Genomic DNA, 25,909 nt, shown 5'->3' with positions numbered 1-25,909 from the left:
GTTTTGCCTGCATTTCTGTGTCCAGATGTGGACAGTGCCTTCATGAAAACTTAATGCACTTAACAGGCAACTCTAGTCACCAAAGAGAGCACTGGCTGAGCAAGCTGAGGGAGGGGGGAGCAGATGGGACTGGGCAGGAGCCAGGCAGGACAGCTCCTGGCATCCTGTGTTTTCTTTGCATCTGAGCAAAGTGGTCTGGGAGGCAAAGTCCTGGACCCATCAGGAGAACAGGCAATGTGCCTTGCCTTCACCAGTTTCCCTTACTTTACTGCTGGAGGAATCACATAAAGAAATGAGACAATTCCATAGGAAAGTAAGACTTCAGTTTCGTGCATTTGGCCCAGCCACTATCTGGGTCTCCATGTTTTCCTGCCAGCATCTGCATCCCAAGGCATGATGCATGCACATATATGTGTGATCATTGGGATTTTTCCCCCAACAAAAATGGAAAAGTGCATAGATACCAACTCACCCTGCTTTAATTACTTGGGAAGTTAACATCTTTGTAATACACTATTGTACATTCCATAATTTCTGGGTTTGTTGTTGTTGTTTTATCCCTAACTACAAATGTAAGAAGCCAAACCCTATAATGCATAATTTTTTCCCATCTTGGTCTTGGCATTTGATGGCACAAAATAGGCCAATTCTGGAAAGATCTTGGCTGGGATGCTTTCAGAACGTAGGACTTATGAGGTCCCTGGGAAACCACCTGTCCTCGCTCACTGGTCTCACCAGGAGGGTCTATGGGGATAAGGAGGAGCCTCACTGTCTTGCCCAAGACTGAGAGGTGCAGCTGCTGGCAGGCCAAGAAGAAAGCAAGAAAAGGCTTACATGATTTTCCATCTTCAAGAGACAAGTAGGGACTGAAAATGTCTCCATCTAGGATCAGCTGAAAATGCAGGTGACATTGGCAAAGAACTGGCATTCATGCCTGCTGTGTCCAAGCCTCTCACCTGTGTCCTAGCCTCAAGTTTGTCCAGTGGGAAACAAAACGTGCCCACCATGTACTTGTATGACCATTTCTGCCTCTGGCTCCCCCTGCTCTTCTTCTTTCCCCTCACATGTCACTCCCATGGGCAGTCATGATCCAGCATACCGAGTAGGTGAAGGATGGGTTCTCTTTTCACCAAACTGGAGCACCCTCCACTGAGCCCTTTGTGACCTCAGACTGCTTCTGTCTTCATCTTCCTGTTACTCAGGGAGATAGATGCCTCGCACTGCTCCCCACAGGCTGTCCTGAACTGTCCACTCCCGCCTGCCCTTCCTCCACCATGCTACAATACGCTGCCTTTCCTCAGCTTTTCACATTTCTTTCCTGTCTCTTCATTTCTCCCTTTCCATTTGGGGTAGCCTGGGCCAGTGGCTCAGAAACTTCAGTGAACATTAGAATCATCTGAACACTCCAGGTCGCAGTCCCAGAGAGCTTTATGCAGCAGGTCTGGGTGGGCCCAAGTCTAAGATAGAACTTAGGGAGGAAACTTGTTTTGTTAGATTCCACTTAGTCCTAAGGGTGGGCCTTGGCCATCAATGGGGGAGCCACCCACCCAGGCAGAGTCCTGCTTATGAAGCCCCCTCTTCCCCTTGGGCAGGCCATGGTGGTGGTAGCTATTTTTCAGATGTGATGGTGAAAGCATATTTAGCTGTGGAGAGATTTAACTCTGGGTGTTAATAAGGTGACAGTGGAATATTTCTTGGCTGAGGTTCAGGGCCTGTGTTTAGTGCAGAAGGAACAGCATGTCTGGTTGTACAGCTGGAAGCAAACACATCCATCTGGAGTCACTGGGGTCATCGGGGGACTCCAGCGTCTTCCTGCCAGAGCTGACCAAGCTTTAGTGGAGAGATCTGCCCGGCTGGTCCAAGCTGCTGCCTCACCATTAGTTCAGAAATTTGACAATGAATTATTACCAAAATTGACCCTGTGTGCCAGTTGGAAAATACCTCACATGTCATTATACAGCTCTTTCCTCTTACCTTTTATTATCGCTTCCTGTTTGGAAAAGAAGGGATATAAAGTTTTTGGTGGCCTAGACATTTTTAAGATTCAGGTAGAATGCTCAAACGGTGCATGTGCATATTGAGAGACTTTCTATAGCTACCGCAGTTCAACCGATTATTACAAAATGAGAAAATGTGGCTAATTCTGGCTTCATCTTATTTCTGCTTGACTTACTTAGAGAAACTCAAAGCTATTCTCTGTTACTTTTATTTCTTTCAAATATTCAAAGTGAGAGCAATTAAGAATTACAGTTTGAAGCTACTGAGGACTCTCCTTCTGTTGCAAGCAGGGACAAAGACTTGGTTTATTGACCACACTTTCCCAGATGTCTCTGTTTTCAGTGATTTTCCTGCCTGCCTCCCTGCCCATAGACCCTCAGCACACTGCAGAGCTATGTTGGCCTTTTTGGGAAACCATCTTAATGAGATCCTAGAGGTGTCCAAGTTTCCATAAACACTTGTACTCCGGGCTCGCCCCTCGTAGATGAAGGCAGCCTATCCTGTGTGCCACTGCCCTGCTGGGAGAAGTACACTGGCTGGTGTCTCCAAGGAGAGCGAATGCAGCCACCTTCAGTTTGGGCGACTTCACCTGTAAAATAGAGATACACCTGCCAATGCCAGAGTGGTTGTCAAGAGCTGGAGATTTGTTTGTTCCTTCTGCATTAGGTTTCTGTGAGCACGTCTTAGCCCTTGGCTGAAATGGCATGTTTCGACTACTATGGCACTGTGTGGATTATACCTTTCAGACCACCATTTGTTTCCTCATTCACCCATCCCTTCATTCATTCATGTATTCATGGAGCACCTGCCATGTGCCAGGCCCTGGAGATGCAGCTGATAGCACCGCAGAAGAGAAACGTCTTGAAACCCACATTGTAGCGGGAGAAGACAAATAGTAGAGAAAAACAAATTCTAGAGGGTAGTATATTCTCTATGGAGAAAAATAAAGCTGACAAAGGAGGGGAGCGAAGTGAGGTAGAGGGGTCTGTAATTTTAATTAGCATGTTTGGAAGGCCCCAGTGAGGAAGCGATCTCTGAGTGAGCAGTTCAGGTTCCAGGTGGTGGCCTAAGCTGGCTCATGACTGAGGGGTAGCGGTGGCCAGAGTGACAGACCAGTCCAAGTAGGGTGAGGTGGAGCAGGCAGTGGGAGGCAGACTTTACAGGGTCTCGGAGGCCACTTTGAGGATGTTGCTGTTTGCTGTGAGTAGGTGAGTCTGAGTTTGGGTCCATCTCTCCCCTAGACCCTCCTGCTGCTCATTACATACAACCTTTATCCCCAAGTCCACTGACTCTCCCTGACCGTGTCCTTGTCATTCACAAGCCCATCCCTGCTTTGATCTAGGAAGCTTTGTTAGTGTAACATGAATGTAGAAAGAACCTTCTCAACTAAAAGGTTTTAAGTTGCAGTGGTTAGACCCCATGGGCTCTTGGGCCCCTTAGTACATGGAATGCTACCTCTCACCGTCTCCCAGACAGTCTGCACTCTAAGGTGATGTCTCTAAGAGTCATCTCACACAGTGACCAGAACCATCCCCAAGGTAAGTTGGGTGGCCTCACTCCTGATAGGCCTCCTGTGGAGCCTGTAACTCTTAGAATCAATCCAGACTCCTCACCACAGGCTGCAGACCCACCAGGCCTCACCCCTGCCCTGCTCACTGCCCTGCTGCCCCTTCCTGCCTTGGCATCAAGCAGAGTCACAGCACCAATCCACTGGGCTCAGCCCCACTCTGTCACCTACCAAACTTCCCCCTCCTTGGCCTCTAGTTTCCTCATCTGTATTCTGGGTATAATACACTCACCATAATACACTGTATTCTGGGCATAATACACTGAGCATAATGCCCTCACTGGGCATAATACACTTGCCTACCTCACTGGGCTCTGGTGAGGATTAAGTCAGTAATATAAGTAAAGTGCATATAGCACTGGCTGGCACAGAGTGAGACCTAGGACTTAGAAAATAACATTACCTTTCACATTATTGTTAGACCCCCCTGTGTAGAGAGCAGGAAGAGGAAGCAGACAAGGTCTTATTGCAAAATTGTGTTACTGTTAGTGTACTGTGTTTCAGTCCTATCATATGAATAAGGAAAAACAACTTCAATGCCTTAAAAAATTATTTGGAATAGTCTTCTCTTTCATTCGGAGTAAAGGAAGATAGTCATTTGGAGAATGGCTATCCATGGACTGGATTATCCGTTGTCTGGAACACTCAAGCTTTCAGAAAAGGGTTAACAGAATCTAAGGTTAATACTTTAATGTGGGAGCAGCAGGGTAGCACAGGCCCTTGGGGGACTGCACCAATCAGTCACCTGCAGAGCAGGCGGCTCCAATCCCAGAGCTGCACTGGAGGCACCCCAGCCTTCCCAGCGTACTCCCTGTGCAGGAGCCCTGTCCTGAGCAGGCTGGGAGCTGGGTGCATGCTCACCAATCAAGAAGCCAGGCCCAGCATCAGGTACGGAAGAATAATCCCCAGGGGGTCAGTTAACGCTTCTATAAACCTTTTTGTGTTCAGAAGGGGGATGAATGCTTAGTTGAAACTCTCCCCTTGTTTGCATTTCTCACTGCTGAATTGGTAACACAGTTCATATGTTAACGTGTTCTTAAATATATAAATTTTGGGGAGAATTTGTTGTGTTATCATTGGGTTTTTCTGTCATAGTAAGTGTTCGCCTCCTGTTCTTGGATCCAGCTGAGAAAAAGATGAGTGTCTGAGAGATGGAAGTTGAAAGGTTAACTTCATTATAGCTAAATCTCAATGTAAGAACGTAGATCAGATCTGGAGGTAAGGGAACCTGCTAGTTCCTCGGCCTCCAAGCTAGACCTTGGGACCTCCACCCACCAGCGTGGAGACTGAAAAGCCAACACCCCTGCCTAGAATTGCTGCTCCCACCCCCAGAGCCTACAGCTTCAGAACAGAGTACCTCCACCTAGTCCCTGGAGATGGACCAGTGACACTGGATATCTCCATCTGCTAAAGACGCACACTGAGCAGTCACAGATGAAATTACATGGTTTCTGCAATTTGCTTTAAAATACTCCAGAAAATCAGGAGAGGGGGCAGGCCTCACAAGAAACAGGAACAGCAGAATGGTGGTGGTTGCTAGAACTGGATGATGGGGTTTCATCCTTCAACTTTTATGTCTGTTAAAAAGTTAAATGCTGTGTCAGACCTGCCTTCCCAGAAGTCAGATGGGGAGGAGACAGGAGCAGAGGCCAGGCAAGTGTGCCATCCCAGTGCAGCATTGGCACATTTTTTTCTCAACTCTAATTTGTAAGGCAGAAGCAGTCAGAAACAACAGGTAAGCTGGTGTGACTGTGTCCCCAAACTACATACAGCAGCAAGCAGTAGCTGGACTTGGCCTATGGGGCTGGTTTGCTGGCCTCTGCTCCATCCTCTGTTTAACCTCTCTAGGTTTCCATTTTCCTTTCATTTTGATTCCTTTCCACCTTTTGAGCCTCTGATGCCCTCTTGGCAGCCTCCCACGGGAATACTGCCAGAAGAAGCTCCCTAAAGGCTGTGTAGTGTGACAGCCAGGTCTGTGTTCCCATACCAAGACACCACGCAGATAGGGCTGGAAGCCAAGCCATCAAGGAGGAGGGAACCTTTGCTAGCCCTTCCCTGAAATGTCCTGCTCCTAAGAAATATTGCATCTCACTCAACTAAAAAGCACCTAAGTCTTTCATGGCACCTTGCCCATTTTTTACAAAATGGAAAAAATGTAATAGTGCCACAACTCATGAAATCTCACCATAGGTTGATCAATAATCCAGCCTAATCTTCTCTTTTGTTTTGTTTTTAATCACTTTGTGATTATAAAAATAATACCAGGCTATTGTTCAAAACAGGGAAATTCAGAAAGATAGAAGCAAGGAAATTAAGATCCCCTATAATCCTACCAGTAAATATAAATATGCGTGTAGGAAAAAAATGAAATGTTGTTAGCATATTATTTTATTTCCTTTATTCTTTTCTATGTATAAATTTACATATATTGTGAACAAGTCTGGGATTATGCTATATCAGTATTTCCATCTTACTTTTTTCATTAAATTGTGAGAATTTTCCACTGATGTTGTGGCAATAGCTTCAAAGCCCGTTGGCCCTATAGTCTGCTGTCAGCCCAGTAGTCAGGGGATCCTGTTGCATGCATATCAGATGTCTCTCTGCTGCTTTAGACCTCCCCCATCTCACTCAGAGGAGAGCCAGGACTGCCCCACTGATCCTTGTCATCTCTGACCTCATTTCTACCCATAAGTCTGCTCCAGTCATCCTGGCTTCCGTCTTCCTCCTCAGACACTCCAGCCCCACTCCCACCACAGGGCCTTTGCACCTGCGGTTCCCATGCCCATCACATTTCCCCTCAGTGTCAACATTGCTATCCTCCTTCAGGTGTTATATCGGAGGTTTTCTTCACCCTCCCCACCCACCATGCCTTCTCTCCTATTTCTTTCTCCATATACTCCTCACCATCCGACATACTAAATATACCTATGTGTTTACTTGTTTATTGGCTGGGTCTCCATGAAGGTAGGGGTTTTATCTGTTTTTTTTCACTGATGCCAAGCAAAACCCCCCTCATGCAGCAGGCGTCTAATACATGTGTGCTCAGTAATCAGATCCCCTTCTTATGTAGCACCAAACCCAGGTGGCTTGGGTGTCTCTCCTCCCCCAGTCAGTCCATCTAGGCATGTCCCCCACTGCCTACTGACCCAGGAGTCTCCAACAGCCCTGCCCAGATCTTCCTCAAAACTTCTGTACCAGCTCCACAGAGCTATCCGTTCCCTGTTCAGGAGTCTACAGAGGCTTCAGGTCACAATTCTCACTCCCATTTGGCCTGAAATCCCTATGACATGAGCACTGACTTGAGGCCTTGTGCACACAGCACATAAACACACACGTGTGTTTGTATTCCTGCCTGTGCCTCTCCCCTACCTTCAAATACTCATGTCACTTTTGGCCGCTGCCTGTAACCATTGAAATTAAGTTCCTTCCTCACTTATACCAGTCTTTCTCTAATTGATCTTTCATTCAGTTTGCATTTATTAATTCCAAATATTCTTATACCCCTTTTGTGACTGTGAAATATATCCCTAAGGAAAGTTCTTTCCGTGAAAAAGCTTCCCCAGCCACATGTTGCTGTGTACAGCTCACACATGACAGCCAGTGGGTGACTGATGTGAACCAAGTGGGCTGTAACTGGGAGCTCAGACTCCGGGTTCACAAGAATGTTTGGCGTGCTAGCTCCAGCACTCCCTCTTCTCTTAGCCACTGGATGGGCGTGTGCAAAGTGGGGTGTGAATTTCACCTCCCCAGAGGGGTTGATAAGGGCATAGGTCAAAGTGCAGAACACAGTATTTAGATCATACTCAATAAGTAGACGTTATTGCATACAAATGCTCATGTTAGCTGTATACTTTCATTGATTAGGTGTTTGTTGAGCACCTATTGCGTGCCTGGCACAAAGCTCCTTAACCATCTGTTAAGTGAGATGAATGTTTACAAGAGGAAGAAGTAGTCTGTAAATTTCAAAACTCTGTATCGGCTCTCAGATCTTGATGATCTTGTTACAGAGATTGCCCTGAGATCGAGAGAGAGAGAGAGAGAGAGAGAGAGAGAGAGAGAAGGACAGAGACAGAAAGAGAGGGAGGGTGGGGGAGGAGATACATGCTATCTGGAGGCTTTGTAAATGGTTGAAGCCTGTTTAAAATTGGTGAGGAGGGGCACCTAGGTGGCTCAGTCGGTTGAGCGGCTGACTTCGGCTCAGATCATGATCTCATGGTATGTGGTTTGAGCCCCGCTTCGGGCTCTGTGCTTACAGCTCAGAGCCTAGATCTTGCTTTGGATTCTGTGTCTCCCTCTCTCTCTGCCCCTCCCCTGCTCGTGCTCTCTCTCTCTCTCTCTCAAAAATAAATAAACATTAAAAAAAAGTTTAAAGTGGTGAGGAAGTAGCAGTCAGAATGTAAAGGCTGCAGCAGAATAATTCAGTGATGGCCTGGCCCGTCTTCCATTTCTCAGTCCCTTGCCACACTGGGAGCTTGCTGCAGTATCCTGGATCTCTTGGCCACATAGATTCTGTTCTTTGCCCTTGGGAGTTGATTTCCAGTCCCAGAGATGTTCCATGTAGGGCAGGGCCCCACTTTGGATGCATAGGCACCCAACCTCTGTCAGATAGGGCCATCAGTGCCTCCCTTGTGGCCATAAACCCATGCACAGCTGGTGTGTGTGTTCAAGGATGCGTGTTGCCAGAGGGGACTAGAAAGGGTTGGATGGATTCAGAGGCAAGTGTTGTTTCTAAACCTGTGTCCTCTGCAGGAAGCCTGTGGTGCCTGGGGTGCCCCCAGAAAGGCTCTCTGGATGTCCATAGAGAGCACCATGTGGCAGTCCTGGGTGCCACACCACACCTTCAACCTGTGCAGATGGGGGAAGGAGGACTTTTATTTCTTGATGGGGAGATAGTTCTCTGTTCCCCTTGATGCCAGTGGCTTTCAATGTTTTTAGATTGTGACTCACAATGAGAAATGCATTTTACATCCTGACCTGGAGTATACAGTGGTGTGTATGTTGAAACTAAACCAATGTGTCCTGGAACTACTTTTACCCTTAGTGCATGTGATGCATTCTGGTATTTTCTCTTTTAATCTGATTCATCTTTTAAAAAACACTGATCAGGGGCGCCTGGGTGGCGCAGTCAGTTAAGCGTCCGACTTCAGCCAGGTCACAATCTCCCGGTCCGTGAGTTCGAGCCCCGCGTCAGGCTCTAGGCTGATGGCTCAGAGCCTGGAGCCTGTTTCCGATTCTGTGTCTCCCTCTCTCTCTGCCCCTCCCCCGTTCATGCTCTGTCTCTCTCTGTCCCAAAAATAAATAAACGTTGAAAAAAAATATTTAAAAAACACTGATCAGGGCCCACTGAATTGATAGTTTAAAAACCACTACTCTTAGCGACAGATCTTCAAAGTAGGGCACATGAAGCTCTGTAAGGAAAGGAAATATTAGAACTTTTTTCAAATTTATTATTTAAATTTTTTGAGTTATAAGTTTCAGTTTCTATTATGTGTATGTTTTATGGTGTATATAATATAGTGGTAGACTAGAAAATAGATGTAATTTACTGGAGCTGTGTGCCCAGAAATTCTTTACTGCTGGGGATAAAGGTTACAGGGCCCTTGACTGGGTCACTCTGCTGGCCTGGCCCTGGGACCCATTAGTGAAGCTGCCACCTGCCTTCTGAATTCTGGACCAGCCCCATCTCTTTATAGTTCCCTCCTCCTCCTTTCTTAGCTGCCTCAGATCTGTGACTTCTGTGAGATTATTTACTCCGGTGCTGGTCTAAAATGGTCAGAAACGCATGTGCAAGCACACCCCAGGCAGGGCGCTCTCCTGCAACTGGAGCATCTCTGCAGGAGGCCATATGTGCCCCTGCTGGGACAGTTAGAGGTCTTGCCACCATCCCAGCAGAGAGATGTCCCCGTGGGGGCTTCTTGCAGAAAACAGAGAATAAATGGTGCCTTTGTGTTCCTCTTCTCAGTTGGAAAACAACCATTTTTTTTTCCTTTTAAGTTTTATCTTCAGGAAGAATTATGACAGAGTCCCTACACTGATCACAAAACTTCCAATAAATGGTCCTTTTGCTTACAGGACATACGCTACTAAGGTGCTTTCATAACTGTTAGCTGCTTATGAGTTGTTTTCTGAGTTTTGCACATTCTTAACGAATGAGTGAAGTTTCGTTTTCTTACTTTAATTTATCAGACTCTTCTTGGAATCTTCCTTTTTGTGGGGGCTTTGCTACCAAATCAAGAGTGTAATTGCTGGCACAGGCAGGGAACATAACCCACTATTAAGAGGCTGAATTCAAAGAAGGGGAAGCCTCATTCCCTGTGGTAATTGGGGTGAGCGCCCAAGAAGGAAGGGATGACAACTTGGGGCAGAGGCTGAGGGGGAAGGAGTGGGGTGTGTAGTTTCTGTGCAGTGGAGGGACCCGCTCACCAAGTAGGGACACACTGATTTTCTATCTCGGGGCAACTTGGGAGGTGCACATGGGCATGGTAGTGGCAGTGAGGTTATTGCCTGGGCTTACTGCCATGTTGCAGGTGTCTGTAGAGGACCAGGGGCCCCTCTGACCTCAGGAAGGTGCTGTCAGGGCAGTATAGCAGCCACAGAGGGTTACAAAGTGAATGTCACTATGGTCTTCGAGAGGGCAAGGGGTGGGGCAGATTTGCCAGAACAGTCCTCAGTTAGCCCAGCTGCCCGTACCCTGAGCTGCTAGCCCATGGAGGCATGTGAAACAGCCCCTGCTCTACAAGCTTTCCCAGGAACTGGCAGAATGGTGTAGTCCACCACTCACAGGAAGTGCCCTGGCTTTTGTCCAGTCCGTGATAATGGGATGTTGAAATTAACACCATTCCCCACCCTTCACATTAATTCTTAGGATCATGTCTTTCAAAATCCTTGCCTGTGCTCAGTTTTTATATGCAAGATGAGGCCATTGTCTACACCTTTGTCTTAGTTGCTGCATATTTCTTGTTTTAAACCTCAGTTGTCTGAATAATGGCTTCAGTTCACCAGCCGACTTTGGCAACTACAGCCTCACCTGTCCACCTCAGCCATCTTGAGAAGGGAACATGAGAGAAGAGGATAGAAAAGAGGCAGCTGCCCTATGCGTGTGGGTCACACACAGGAGTGCCAGTGGCCAGGGATAATGGCTTCCAGCACATAACCACAGCACTTATTCCCTCATAAAATGTTTAATTCTAAGGATGGGGACCCCCTTCAGGGTAAATAAGCCTCTCCTGTAGCAGGTGCACAACAGATATTGTTCAGCATATGGGAGAATGTCTGTCCAGAGTGTTGGCACATGGTATTACAGATGTCTAGAGTTCAATGTTCCTGGTAAAAAAGTTCGGCATTGTTAACAGGCCTGTGAAGTCACTGCCCATTTGAAATAAATAGGAAGGGAACAGAAATATCCTCCCACCTTTGATGACTGCAGCTGGGGTCCTCCTAGTGTGAGAATTTGCCCGACCTAATTTCCATGCTCCCAAAAAGTTCTGGTTTTTAGAGAACCATTTGAATCTCTAAAATGAACCCAACCTCCTCTAATGGCCAAATGCATAGATACACCTCAATAACTATAACAATTTTTTAACCCAAGGATGTATCCATACCAGAAAAGCATCCCCACACTCTGTGGTAAAAAGTGAACGATGGAAGATCCAGTGAGCTGTGTTAGAAAGGGTGTGAGCAATTGTGATCCTGCTGCTTGTTAACTGTGTGATTCAGAACAAGACACTTAAACTTTTATTTGGAGCCTTAGTTTTCTCATCTGTAAAATGGCCGTGTCGACCTTGGATGGTGGATACAAGGGTGAGACAAGCCTTGTGGAGATGAAGGTGGGTCTTGGATGTGCTTGGCTGGTGGTCATCACCAGGCCTCTTGCTTTGACCTGCTCAGTCAGTGGTCGAGAGCCCTCATTTTGGCAGCCTTTCTCATCAAAGGCCAGAGCTGTATTCCAGACACAGCCTTTGGGGAGGAGGGTGAGGTGTGCCAGAGCTGAAAAGAAACCATTCTGTTCTCACCTGCCCCTACTGATGATTTAGCCTCGTAAAGAATGGAGTGTTTTACAAATAAGCACAGATCAAAATGCAGCCGGCCATCTCTGCCTGCCCACCTCAGTGAAGCAGGAGGCTCCTGAGATTTTTCCTAACAGAAGTTTCGGGTGGGTAAAGGCCATTCTTCATCCACTCCTGAGTTTGTGAAGCTCTCAGGAATAATAGGCCAACTACCAGGCATGGTGACCTATGGTCTACTGAGCCCACCAGGGGTGGGAGCAGTGCATTAAAGGCAAATGCCAAGCAAAAGCTGCTGTTTCTGGCCATGTGGCTCTTTTGTGGGGAGAGTGCTTCATTGTGAAGCCAAGGTTGCAAAGCAGTTTGTGTTCTAGTCAAAGAGGGTCTGGTGAGAGCAACAGCGATATCTCCTGGGAGTTTGTAGACATGCAGAAACTTGGGTGCCATCCCAGATCTATCAAACCAAAATGCGCGTCTTTAAAAAGCACCCCCCCGCCCCGGTTATTCACCCCACACTGAAGTATAAGCTTTATCAGAGCAGCCTCTCTTGTTCCCTACAGCATCCCGGCACCTAGGAGCTCAGGACAGGCAGGTGCTCAGAAACTATCTGTTGTGTGCATGCATTGATTGGTGGCCTTTGTTTTAAATTGTGATGGCTGCCTTCCAGCATGATCACCTCTTTGGTTTCCTGGATTTCTGAGAGAGGGAAGACACTTCCCTCCCTCAGGTCTTCATCACAAGCCCCTCGCTCCATGCTGTCGATGTGTTGAGGCTGTACTTCCTACCTCTGGGTTAGGATGGAGGGTTTTCTCTGTTCTTTTGCTTGAGCAGGGAACCCTTCACCCATTGTCCTTCCTTTCATGTTACATCTGATATCAGCTTGTATGTCTGGTTTTCCAATCCTATTCTCTCTTTAAAAAAAAATACTTCCCACAGTATACTTCAGTATAAAGTCCTCTTGATTAGAACTGGTGATTTCTGGGTAACCATGCTGTGCCCAGGCCCCCATCTCTGGCACTTTCCTGGACCAAGTGCCGAAGTCCATTGCTAGTCTTGGACTCACCAAAGGGCCCTCAGGGCTCATGTAAGCCTGCCAGTGAGAGCCTTTTTTACTTAACCTGGTCCCCAAATTCACATGCAGCTAGAATTCCACCACTGACTCTAAGAGGCCTTCCTATGGAATTTTTTGAACAATGGAAAGAAGAGACCCTTCAGTTCTTACATTTGCAGGTGTTTCTGTGGCTGGAGGGAAGAGTGGTATGGAGGAAGACCACATCTGAGCTGACAAAGTTGGTGAGGAAGCATCCTGGGAAGAGGGTCCTAAGCCACAAGAGGATGTACAGTCTGTGATGGGGGTGCGGCTCTGGCTGACTGGTATGTCCCACCCTCAAGACTGGACTCCATGAAGAGGAAATGTGTGTGGTGGTTAAGCGTTTGGATTTGGGGCTGGCTCCTGTAGAGGGCCTCCCGCAGAGCAGGAAGGGGCAGGCCTGCCATGGGTGCCCTCTTTTCCAGGTGCCAGTGACTGTCCTCATGATACGTGAGCAGACCCATCAAGGCTTACACGTGTTGGTGCCACTACTTTGTTTCCATTTTGTATGGAATTTGGAAACATCTTCTATTCCCATCCAAAACCAGTCAAAATGGGAATTATTGGGTACATTGGCTAATCACCAATTGGGGGGGGGTGTGGATGAAAACAGTGCAGTCTATGCCTGTGTATTCCTGTCTCTGTAGGTTGGAGAAATAGATGAGGTGACCAGCCACATGCAAATGGAGAAGCAGAGCTCTTTCATTTCCAGATGAGCATCTTGGAGTGGGGGGCTCGGAAGGGAGCAGGGAGCAATCTTTGGGCACAATCCCAGGAAGCACTCATTGTCCCCACACACCACCCTTCACAGCTACTCACAGAGTGTTATAGCATTCTGATTGTGCGGGGGAGCGAGGGGGCTGACTTCAGTGTTCACCCCCTCCTTGGCCCTCCCCTAGGACCCCCAGTAACCAGACGGGATCCTACAGGTCGACAAGGCAGGCCGCAGCACCTGCTCAGGGGAGGGCAGAGCCATCGATTTCTTGCAGTGTGGAGGGTACAGGCAGGCCAGCAGACACTGCCCCCACTTGGGAGTCTGAGGAAATGGGAAATCGTGGCTGCACCTAAGGGGTTTGATGCAGGAGCTGCTGTCCCGGGCAGATGCTGGCAGGTGAGGGTGTCCTGCGATAATGGCCCCATGTGGACTGGGATGGCATTGGTGGCATTGGTGGCATTGGTGGCACTAGCACCTGAGCACCTCGTGACATGACTAATTGGAGCTTATTGGGAAGATGATGGCAGCTCCCCCCAACACTGAGCTTCGCCTCCTGGACCAGGTCACCCAGCTGCAGCAATCAGTGTGGCCTCTGCCAGTGCACAGTCTACTGGCCACTGCACTGTCTAAGCCTTGTAAGCCAGGCTGTCCAGTTGAGGGTGGCCAAGTACTGGTTAATCCTATGTATATATGGATCCAAAAAGAAGCCACTTGTCACAAAAGCAAAGATTCAGTAAAGAAGATAAATCTGAACTGTCTCTCTTCATCAGGAGGGTCTTTCATTGGTACGTCCCTTGCCTACTGCAGAGATGTCAGGGACCCTAAGGCTGCTGGTGACGTATGGAGAACTCACCACTTGGAAGTAGCCCTCCCCGCTCCTTCAGCTTACTAAGAACCCCTATCTTTGATGGACATTTATCGGCCCTCCCTTTCAGTGCCCACGGTGGGCATGAGTGAGAGAGGCATGCTACCCCCACACCCTCTTCGCCATCAAGAAGGAGGGCAGCATGGTTGGCTGTGAGCAGCCTGCTAGGCAGACGTCTTGAGGACCGGCCAGCATTGGGATGAGCCATACGGCTGCTGGTGAGCAGGGTACTGCCAGGGCCAGCCCCTGTGGTGCTGCTGGCTGTGACATCACCTCACATCATGGCTCTGTGTGTTTAGGACGTGCACCCACCTGCTCTGTCAGTGCCCGGATATCCTGGAGTTTCTTTTTTTTTTTTTTTTAATTTTTTTTTCAACGTTTTTATTTATTTTTGGGACAGAGAGAGACAGAGCATGAACGGGGGAGGGGCAGAGAGAGAGGGAGACACAGAATCGGAAACAGGCTCCAGGCTCCGAGCCATCCACCCAGAGCCTGACGCGGGGCTCGAACTCACGGACCGCGAGATCGTGACCTGGCTGAAGTCGGACGCTTAACCGACTGCGCCACCCAGGCGCCCCTATCCTGGAGTTTCTAATACTCAGCAGAGTCATGGGGCAGCTAAGTGAGACACTCCAGATCAGCTGCTCTGGGGAAGAACAGAGTTATTTTAGCCCAGCCTTGGGCATTATTGGTGCCGTTATGTCTGCATAATAACATGCTACATGGAGACACATGGCAGAAAGGGTTGAGGCTGTGCTCTGATGCTGGTAAATGAAAGTCATTGTCTCTGGTACTTCCTGCTTCTCTGTGTTCCTCTTGGCCCTTCAGCATGGGTGCAGAATGCTGGACTCCAGGAGGCCAACCCCATGGAGGGCCATGGAAGGCAGCAGCCACTGGTTTGTTCTGTGAGCTAACACTGTTGAGGAAGCAAATGAATAAAGTCATAAAATAGAGCAAAAACAGCTGAGCCTGGTTGGAAGAAACATTTCAAAGGAAATAATCCTGGATTTAGATCACACATTTTGGGGCCTACAGTGAGTTTTTCAAAACCTCCCTCTGAAAGGCAGGTATTCGTAATGGAAATGCTGACAAGCCTGCGGCCCTGTTCCTGGGCTGTCTGTAGGCAGCCGGACATCCACCGCTGCTGCTTGTGTGATCTACTCGGCATTGTGGACATGAAGCATCCCCTGCTCTGACTGTTTAAATTCAGTGGGGCTTTTTTTTTTTTTTTTTTTTTTAACTCATCAAGATGCTACCAGCTGCAAACCCTAGTAGTGTGTGCTGAGGAAGAGCCTAGTGATTTCCTCCGCCATCCCAGGGCTGGGGGTTTCCTAACCCAGACCTGAAGTCAGACTTCATGGCAGGTGGGAACAGGCATGGCCTGTCTTTCTGGCATGGCCCTCCCTCCCCTTGATCCAGCCCACATTCCAGGCTCAGCCTATGACATGTGTGTGGCTCCTGCACCAGGGACGTGCAGATCCACAGCTGGTTCCAGTTTGCCTCCCCCTGCCTTTGAGGACCTCCCACCTTTGTGGATTTCCTGGATGTGCTCTTCCCAGCCCCTCCCCTACCCCCACTCCTATCTGAGCTCTCTGCAGCCACCAAGACCCTGCTCAGTTCTATTCTTCCCTGTGGGTTGCCCCAGTGGCCTCTGCTGACTCACCTCTTCCCTAAACTGGCACCTCAGATTGCGCCTTACCATCAGCACTGAACTCTGCGCACTCCAGGTTCTTTACTTTGGCTTCACTGCAACCTTCTCTGTCCCCCACCTGTTTTGCAGCTGTGTTCATGTTCCAAGAGGGCCCTGTGTTCTGCCTCCTCCCCTGACCTCTCAGGCAGGAGGCTCTCTCCCTCTGAAGTCCATTCAGCCTGGGAAGTGGCCCTGGTGCAGGGGAGGCTGTGCCCTGCCAGTGCATGAGGCAGGGGGGCACATGGGGTGCCATTTATACTCTGGGAGCTCCCTCCCTCGGGGCAGCAGAGCTGGACCAAAATGTGGAGAAGGGAGATTCGTCTTTGGTGTACCCCTTCCTCTTTCAGTGTTCCTTATCTCTGCCTTTGTGGCTCCTCCCTTGGACACCCTATGTCATAGTCGATCCCTAGTGAAAGACTTGGTGGACAGTCCTGACCAAGCCAAGTCCTGTCCCAGGCCCTAACTAGGATATCGACTCTAGGGCGACCTCTGTCCCCATGGCACTCATGTGAGACCTACTGGGCCTAGCATGGGGTGGCTTGCTCTGCCTGGACACCCTGAAACTCTGGGCTCCAAGACCCTAAGGCTTTTTGGTCAGCTCAGTCCCACTGACCCCTGACATTCTGTCTGTTTTGGGAATGTTATCTGTACCTCCTGTGCATGGCTGACATCTGAAGCCCACCCCCACTGCATTGTGGCAGAACTGTGGGGACACCCTGCTGCCGGCATCTCAAATCCCAGGGGGTGGTGGGTCCCACTCAGCCTTCTGGATGGTCTGACACTGCACATTTTTCTTTCTGATCCTCCTTTCTCCTTTTCTAATTCTCTTTTCTAGTTTTATTGCAGTGACAAGGGCAACGTGCAGGAGCACATCCAGGGCACTATGCCACCGGTCAGCACTGGCCTGCCCGGGGATAGCTTGCCCATGAAAGCATCCTTCCCTCAACCCCTGCCCACACCTCATGAGCCACTGGAGACCTCTCCTTGCCCATCTCTCAGGGACAGGCACGCCTGTGCTTGCCTCAGTGGTCACACAGAAAAAAACCCTGGCCAAGGCCCAGATCTTGAAGTAAATTTTATGAAAACTTCTTCAGAGTGGTGGGACCCTTTCACCTTTAAGACCATTAAGAAGAAATGGATGAGCTGGGGACATCACTGTCCACCTGCAAGAACACAGCAGGCTCCTGGCTATTTCCACCCGTTCTATGTCAGGCCAGAGAGGTGTGCTTGGAACACATTCAGAAAGCAGACTGGAGCTTGGCAGTGACCGTCCTCAGGGCCTTTGCCCCTAGGAATTACACAGAGCTAATGTCTATAGGCTGGAAATTTGGAATATGATATGTGGAGAGAAAGGACTGAGCAGGCAGGGATGAAGCCCCAGCTGGCCTTGGAAAGCCAGCAGGAGCTCTGTCCTCTCTGCTCTCAGCCGCAGCCAGGATCCAGCCGTGTGCTGCTGCCTCATGGTCAAGAAGCTGGACTAGGGCACCCATGCCCACTGGTGTAGGTGTCTCTGTGGCTGCTGCTCCCCAGCACCAGCAGAGCTGCATCGTGCTAGCAGAAGCCGTATGTCAGGCCTGCCCAAGCCCATGACACCTGTAGCTGTTTCTGTTTGCTAAGGAGCAAGCAAAAAGCAAAGGCTTGTGTTCCTTTATGACTTACTCTGCACTTCCCGACCGTAGGTTCCCCAGAGGGCTAGTTGGCATTGGCTCAATTTCTTATGCCACATATGAAAAGATGAGGAAAAATGAATGGGATTTTACAGGCATTACCTAGCATAATGATACTTATTTAACCCACCTTGTGGAGATGCTCCCAAGCTGATTCTCTCATGTCATACCTTCTTCCTGGCCACTCTGTATACACGGTAACCCGCTCCTCATCCTTCATTCTTTCCATCAGTGCATGCTCCCCCATTAGTACAACTTTAGTTTGAGCCAAGTGCAGACCAAGAAGGAAGAGCTCCATTGTACACCTGGAATGAAAAACTTGCTCCAAGTGTGGAGTCAGGGGTCAAGTTGGCTCATAGAGGGTAACTGACCTGAGATCCCCAGGCCACCATGAGCACAGGGCCCCTCTGGGCTCAGGTGCCACAGCACAGCCCTGTGTCAGCCGTCATGGAGTGCTGACTCCCAGTTACCACCGGCTGCTCATGGACTCCAGCCCGTCCCACCTTTCGTGATGAGCACCACCCAGGATCCAACTTTGTCAAAGGCAAACTCTTCCCTGTAAAAGCCCCTTCTATTTTATGGAACAGGTCAGGAGATAAGGGAAGGAGCAGTACCTTACGGAATTGCGGAAAACAATACAGTATTGCCTCCTCATGCACTGGGAGTCACATCAGCTCTGGGTCTTGACAGCCTGAGTGGAGGCTGCAAAGAGGTACTGCGGTGGAGGTACTGCAAAGAGCATCCATGCGCAGTCACCAGCAGTTAAGAAGTGCATTCTGGTCATACACCTTGCATTTTCCTGCCAGCCTGGCCAGAACTGTGCAAGGCAGGCTGGAACCTGTTGCCATAGGGAGTGTGGGGTGCATGGCTGTGTTCCTTCTTCTTCTCCTTCTGTCCCATGCCCTCTGCAAATCTGCACCTCACACCCCAGAAATGGGCAGCCTGGGAGAGGGTTGGGGCTACATAGGGGCAGACAAAAACAACTGCTCCAGAAACCTTCTCAATAAAATCTGTAGATGTAACCTGCGGCCTCTGTTTGTTTCTGGCACCATTCACAGGGATGCCCTGTTGGAAAGATCTATGTGATTATGAATATGTTGTCGGGTTGAACTAGGGACACAGGCTGAGAGCATGGAGAGCAGGACCGAGTGTGTGACTTCTATTTAATGAAGCCTTCCTCTGTCTTTCTCACCTAGCTCAATGACTCAGCCAAGCAGCTCATTGAGATGGACAAGCCGTGCCCAGCTGCTGCATCTGGCTGCCATGCCTCCTTGCCCTCTGACCCTGGCGCGGCAGCCAGTGTGGCCCCAGGACCCACGTTAAGCAGCACTGGGGCAGTCAGTGCCTTTCAGCGGCGTGTGGACAGCAAGAAGAATGCCAAGAAGCGCCACTCCTTCACTGCGCTCAGTGTGACACACAAGTCCTCCCAGGCCACCAGCCACAGGCACTCCATGGAAATTAGTGCTCCGGTCTTGATCAGCTCCAGCGATCCCCGGGCTGCAGCCAGGATTGGTGACCTGGCTCATCTGTCCTGCAGTGCTCCTGCCCAGGTAACGTCCTCGGTGCATGGACAGGGAGGTGCCAGGTGTCTAGCTCTGAGGTCTGATGACTTCATCGTCAGCTGTATGCTCCGTATCCCATCCCCAAACCAGCATGAGGAAGACAGTGGCAGCAGTGCCCTTTGGGGTCATCATGGCTTCCTTCTCCCCGCCTGGCCTCGGGGACCTCCTAAGCTTTGGTAAACATATGAATGGTACTCAGTGTCTGGAAGATGATCTAGAAGGTGTGTGAGGTGCTTCTCAATGGCCCGTGACATGACCTTTGATTAACATTGGCGCATTACTCAAAGTTATCCTTTGTCAGTGTGCATTCAGTGCCATGTGATTGTGTCTTGCAGTAGGTCTGGTTTTAGTTTGTTTCAGTGCTAGTATCTTTTTGGCATCTCTAACACTTGCTAACCTTGTTCCCTTTCAACAGACCTCAGAATCAGAATTAACTATATTATTTGGTTACATTCTTCTTACTTTTACAGATACCTTCTATTTCTAGATTTGTCCCTGGTCTCATTACACTAGTAAGATAAAGGCAAGGGGAGGGACTTACTCTCAATCCATCAGGCCAGTGCTTGTCTCATACCCTACATACTAGTCTCTACATACATCCTGGTCTCTATGTCCTGTAATTCATGGGCAATAAGTCCAAGGCTCAGGCTTCCCCAGTGTTCCCTGGAGGTTCTGAATGGATGTCAGCAGAGCTCTCTGGCACTTTCCTCCTGCCCCACAACATGGGCTCTGCATGCCTGAGTGCAGGGTTTGGTGTTCTCTCTACCTTTCCTTTATCCTTACCTGCTCTCAGCCCTCCTGTTCACAGCTTGTCAGTTAACAGGAGCAGAGGGAAAGTTCCCGGGCTCTGCAGTCTACTATAGACAGGTCCCAGGGCAGGGACCCTGGGTCTCATTTTCCAACAGTTACACTTGAAGTAAAAGTCATGGGCAGGCTCTAGACTTTCATAAAGATCATTGGAAAGGGTGAGAGGTCAAGCAAAGCAGTTTCCACCTATCTCCCATCCCAAATTAACTTAACTCCCATCCCACATAAGGGGTAGCACTGAGCAGCTATGGGTTAAGGGTGAGCCACCACATACTGTGACTTGCAGGCACCAGCCTGCTGTCCTCGGTCAGCTGCACCCAGAGACCAACCCCCACTCTGCCACCTACCCTGCTGCCTTCCAGGCTTGGTATGGCTTTGCTGGCCTCATGGGTCACACCAGGACAGCCATCCCTGGTCCACCTGAGGACCACTCAGGCTGCTGTAGTGTGCTAGGTGCAGATCCTGCAGATGGCCACAGCGCCACATGGCACCTCCTCCCCACCATGCCAGGCACACTCTAGGAGGCAGACCCAGTCCCAGAGTTCTGTGCTTGGGGAGCAGACTTGAGCTTTGTGATCATGCACCTGGAGAAATCCAGCATCATTGCGGGTTTGTCTCCATCCACAAACAGAGGCCTCCACGTGCCAGGCTGGCATAAGGGGATGGGCTCCAGGATGGCAGAGCAGGAGCACCTGGACTCCTTGGTGCCCAGGGACCTAGAGCAGTGCTGGCCCCAGCAGGCGTCCAGTCAGGTCCCAGACCCCTCAGGCCCCTCCAGACTCAATATGCCATCCAGGTTGTGGCATAGACTGTCTTTACTGACAAGATGAACTCTTAGCCCCTGTGAGTAGAACAAAGGCTGGTCATCAAGAACCAAGGCCAGTTCTGCCCACATGTATGCACCCCTCACCTGCACACCCAGGGCTTCTTGGGCTGCAAGAGCAGAGGTTTTATGACTTTAGGTCATGGGTCCCAGAGAATTTTCTTCTGGAGAACAAGAGTAACTGTTGTCAAACAGCAATTATTAAACCCTGGTTGAACACGGCACAGTGTTGTATAGAAAGTTTGTAGCATCAAGCCTGTGTGTCCTGGAAGAGCAGCCAACTGGATGGACAAGGGGCGGCTGGACCTATGTCCCTGCTTCCAGGCAGGCTGGCATGTGTGGCCTTGGGTCAGCAGTTCCAGCTGAGTGCGTCTGCAAGACAGGCTCCCAAGGTGACATGCTACCTTGTGTAGAAGTAACTCAGATCAGAAGGGGCCACCCAATGTGAGATGACTGCTCTGCTCTTTGTATAATTGACTTGATTCTAAATCTGTGGAGGAAAATGAACCAAATGCAAACACACACACACACACACACACACACACACACACACACACACCAGTGTGGGTGATATGCTCTGAAGAGGTGAGATACATGGACAAGGGAGCACCTCAGTAGCTGAGTTGGGGCTTGCCAACATCACTGACTCTTTTCTCTCCCTTTTGTGTTCCTTTTTAAAGTGGAAAGGAAGTGTGGGGGCTGTGGTTTCTATAGAAATGCCTCTAAAATATGGTAGCTGTTTCCCTGCTTTTGAGACGAAATGTGGTGAGCACCATTAAGCCTGAAGCTATGGGGTCCCAGCAGAGTACAAGGTGCATGGCTGTCCGTGGAGTGATATCCGGGGTGTGTGTGGTCTGGGGCTCGCTTCCACACCCCCTGGCAACCCTGTTCCATCCTTACCTCCTCCTCTGTACTGATCTCACCTCCCTTGTCTGGGCTTCATGGCACATCCCACCATCAGGAGAGCCAGTGAGATTGAATTATTTTCAGTCACATGTGAGGAAACTGAGGCCCAGAGGGCATAAGTAATATCTCAGTGCTGTGCTCCTCTGACAGCCCTCCCTGCACCCCAGCTCCCATCGGGACTGGCATGGATGTGAGTCTAGGACATGGACATCACGTAACCCCTCAGCTTTCCCTTCTGTAAATGTATGGGGCTGACCTCAGGCCCAAGGAGATGAAGAGGGAAAATGCCAGTCAGTCCCTGCTGAGAGCGGCTGGTGCTCTATAAAGGCTGTCCACCTCTCTCCTCCCCTTTCTCTTTCAGCCTGGGACCTGGTGTCATGCAGTCTAGGGCGGCATTTCAGGGGGAGGACCAGGGGCCCTGCTCACTAGCTGTGCACCTAGGAGAGTTGCTGAACCTCTCTGAGCCTAGAGAGCTGCCACTAGAGAGAGCCAGGTTCAACACTGTCCTCTTGACCCTAGAAAAGCTGTCCCATCTCTTCTTCCAGAGCCTCAGTTTTCTCGTGTATTAAATGGAGCAATGGTGCAGGCGTTGAGAGGGTAAAATGAGAGCACCAGATTGCCTTTTCTCAGTGGGCATGTTATTGGCTGTGGTGGCTCTCCCTGCTGCTCAGAGAATCGTGGAATGGATCACCAGCCCCAAGACATCAGATAGGGCTCCCAGGGCTCCCAGCCTCATGTATTCTGGCCATTGCTCTGCTCTGAAATTCTCCCTGTGCTGTGTACTTTGCTGGACCCTGGAGGTGCTGGGAGGCCACAGGTAGATGAAAGGGTGGGTGATGCCAAGACTGCCTGCAGCCACACCTCCTTTCTAGGAAGTCTGAGCTTGATTAGCATCCCCATGAGCCTATGTCCCCCCGACTGTCAGCCACTCAGTGGTCTGTCCCCAGTGACAACCAGACCAGGCGGGGTGTGGTCCCTTGTGTCGTGAACCCACCAGAGAAACCAAGCATCCCTCCCAGAATCTGGTGAAATATGTTCCAGTCACCCAGAGGTCTGAACGTGCCCCCAGCACATCCCTGGCCCCACAGCATTGAGGTGGCCGGTCTGGGGTGTGGCCTGGGTCTGGGGACTTGAGAGCTTCCTGGCCCACTGCATGCAGCGAGAAGAACCAGCACCTCAGACACCAGCAACAGCCCTTTTCTCACACTCCAGGATGTTTCACAGGCCATGCCTAGACCTGGGCCCTAAGTCTATACAGGGTGACCAGCGTCCCATTGCACATGGTGCTGCAGGGTTCCCAGGACACAGGACTTAAGTGCTAAAACCAGGACCATCCAGGCACAGAAGGATAGCTGGTCACCCCACAATATTTACCTTCACTGAGCTGCAGAGGGTGGTGTCTAGAGGCTTTCTACAGAAAATGTGGTATGGTCATCTCTGTGCAGGACCTGTGTGCAGTACCAGAGGCCCATCAGCAGGGAAGGCCAGGTCCCTGCTCCTGAGGGGGACAGTGGAGGAGACATAAAGGAGGCTGTGAGGCTTTGCTGTGGGACAGAGCTATGGATCCTGGTTGCCTGGATTCCTATTTGGTGTGTGCCATGCCACCTGAGGAGGCTTTTAAAACCTTCCAATCCGGGACCCACCCCTGAGTCAGAGAGGGAGGGTTGGCACGTTGTATCAGCCAGGTCTATGTACAGGGATACTGTGTAACAGTCACTGTGCAGGGATGCTATGTAACAGTCACTGGGGCCTGGGAGCCACACTAGGCCCCCAGGCCAGGTGGGCTCAGGTCTGCTCAAGGGCCTCATTCAGATGCCCCACCCAGAGAGGCAGTGTTTCCCTGGAGTTTGAGGAACTTTCTTCCCTTCTCAAAGCCAAGACAAGGGCCCAGTGTGCTGTCACAGCAACAGGCAGGGGATGCATACTCCTATGCTGGTGGAGGGAAGGCCAAAAAAGATGTCATGTTGCCCCTGGAGATCTTCAGAGCTCTGCAGGTGAGTCAGCTGTGCAGCCAGGATGCTGTACTGGGCCCGAGGCTGGCAAACTGTGCCTGGTAGGGCTGCTTCTGTATGGCTCTGGTGCTAAGAATAATCTGCATGTTTTTAAGGGTTGTTTTCAAAAAGGAAATGAAGAGGATGGACAGGAAAAGGAGAGGAACAAATAGCCCAGAGCCTGAAGTGTGGACTCTCTGGCCCTTTACAAAAAGAGACTTGTGGCTGAGGTTGTTTTGATGCTGACCCTGTAAAGGCAGAAAAGGCCATGATGAGAAGAAAAAGAGAATCCTAGTGGTTATGTAGGGTCAGGTCAGGTTAGAGGAGGGAGTCCTCAAGCAGAACAGGAAGAATGTTTTGACTCTGGCCCAAGTTGAAAGGCACCAATTCCACATCCTCCCCCAGTCTGGAACTTGATAGGAGGGTGGGAATGTGGGAGGTTCTGGAATTTGAGCACCTTTCTCACCGTGAAGTGTGCTGTCAGACAACAGCCTTCTCATGAGGTTTCTGTGAACCATGTGGGAATCCTGAGGCTCTAGACTCGGCTCCAGAGGTTAGTTCTGGAGAGCTGGGGCACAGGGACGAGGCACAGCAGGCAGGGACTGGAAGGATAGTGTCCAGGTGACTGCCTGTACCCAGCCCTCCCCCTCCTGGAGGTGCAGAGCCAGGCTATGGCCGCAGTGGGTAAGGTGGAAGAGGGTCGGCCCTTCTCCTTCCTGCTGGTCTTCTCTCAGTGACTGTTGGAGGCCTTGTTGACTCTTATTTGTCGTTATTATCATTACAAGTAATGCATTTATTTCTTCCTGCCTTCAATTGTCTAAGACCACTGTGGTTAGCTCCAGTTCAGGAAATGCAGGCTTATATCTAGCAAAAAATTATCATAGGATCTTGCATAGGGATGGATGGCCACCTGATATAAATGCTTCCTTCAGACCCAAAACAAAAGAATGGCCTAAATAACAAGGATGCTAGGCTTCAGATTCCCCAACTGACCTATAGAATCAGTACGTTGAAACCATTAAGGGAAGGAGCATGGCTATCTCCTCTAAATGCCTCTCATTCTTCCCTCCTCTGGGAACACACTTCTTCCATCTCACAGTGGATGCACTCAGCTCTGCAGTCTGACCTCTACCTCCACCCCTGCTGCCCACACCCAGCCTGTGGCCTGCAAGGCCACCAGCAGGTCCTATGTCCCTGCGCCACATCCCCAGCTGGCATCCAGCAGCTTTGGACACTGTGGGCAATACTCCCCTCCTGAGCCTCTCTTCGCTTTGATTCTGGGACCCTTCTGGAAATTCTGAGCACTTTGCTCACCCTTGGACCCTCTTCCTCCAACTTCCATGTGAACATCAGTGCTCCCCTGGCCTTTTCTTCCTGTCCCACACACATACCCGGAGGTTCTCATCCAGCCAACAGCTAACCCCCAAACTGTTTAAACTCTGCCTCCCCAGACCTTATTCAACTATAGATTCTTTCCTCCTGCTACCTGCCAGCTTCCCCTGGAGAGGTACTCCATATCAATCCATGTCAGGAGAGAATATTCTCTTCTGTCCTCACACCTATTTCCTTCTCTTTGTTCTCCAAATTCCTGAAGCTAAGACCCTGTGTCCTCCAAACTCTGCTCTCCCTGTCACCTCTGCCATCCAAGGAGGTGTCAGCTCCAATTCTGAAGTATTTCTCTCATGCCATTAGTCAGGATGAAGTAGATCATCCACTGTTACAAAAAATTCCTGATGCTGGTGTGGTTTAACCCAGGGAGCATTTATCATGCATTTGTGCAGTGGGTCAGGTGGCCCTCCTGAATGGCATGCTCATGGTGTCCAGCCTGCTTCCTCTTGTAGCTGTGTCTTCTACAGCACATGGCCTCCAGCAGGAAGAGGGGCCTAGAGAGGAAGCCCTTGTGCACTTAACTGCCTCAGCCTGGAGATAATACTCATCACCTCCCATCTCAGTTCATTCACTAGAACTGGACACTCAGCCCCAGATTAACTTCAAGAGGCTAGGACATGTGGAGAAGCACGAGGATGTCGGGCAAGCCCAGCAGTCCCAGCCCCACCACTGGGGTCCTTCTCTCCATGGCACCCACTCTGCCTTGGTTCAGGCTTCTCTGAGCCCTCACCAACTTGGCATCAACTGATTCCTAACTCCCTGCTTCTGGGATTCCCTCTGGAATCCATATGTAATTGGGCTGATCTTTCCACAAATGCTTCTGGAGACTCTGCATT

The 25,909-nt window shown here is 49.9% G+C and overlaps 1 protein-coding gene across 1 annotated transcript in view; it reads left to right on the top strand.

Moving 5' to 3' along the window:
* Positions 1-25,909, top strand: part of SH3RF3 (SH3 domain containing ring finger 3) — a 311,825-nt gene that overhangs the window by 245,718 nt on the left and 40,198 nt on the right. Inside the window, exon 5 of the mRNA XM_032592612.1 lies at positions 18,792-19,145. Within this exon, the coding sequence (XP_032448503.1) occupies positions 18,792-19,145 (354 nt within the window). The remainder of the gene's footprint in view (positions 1-18,791; positions 19,146-25,909) is intronic.

The sequence above is a fragment of the Lynx canadensis genome, chromosome A3 (assembly GCF_007474595.2).
Source record: "Lynx canadensis isolate LIC74 chromosome A3, mLynCan4.pri.v2, whole genome shotgun sequence".
NCBI lineage: Eukaryota > Metazoa > Chordata > Mammalia > Carnivora > Felidae > Lynx > Lynx canadensis.
This window is presented reverse-complemented; position numbering and strand designations above follow the sequence as displayed.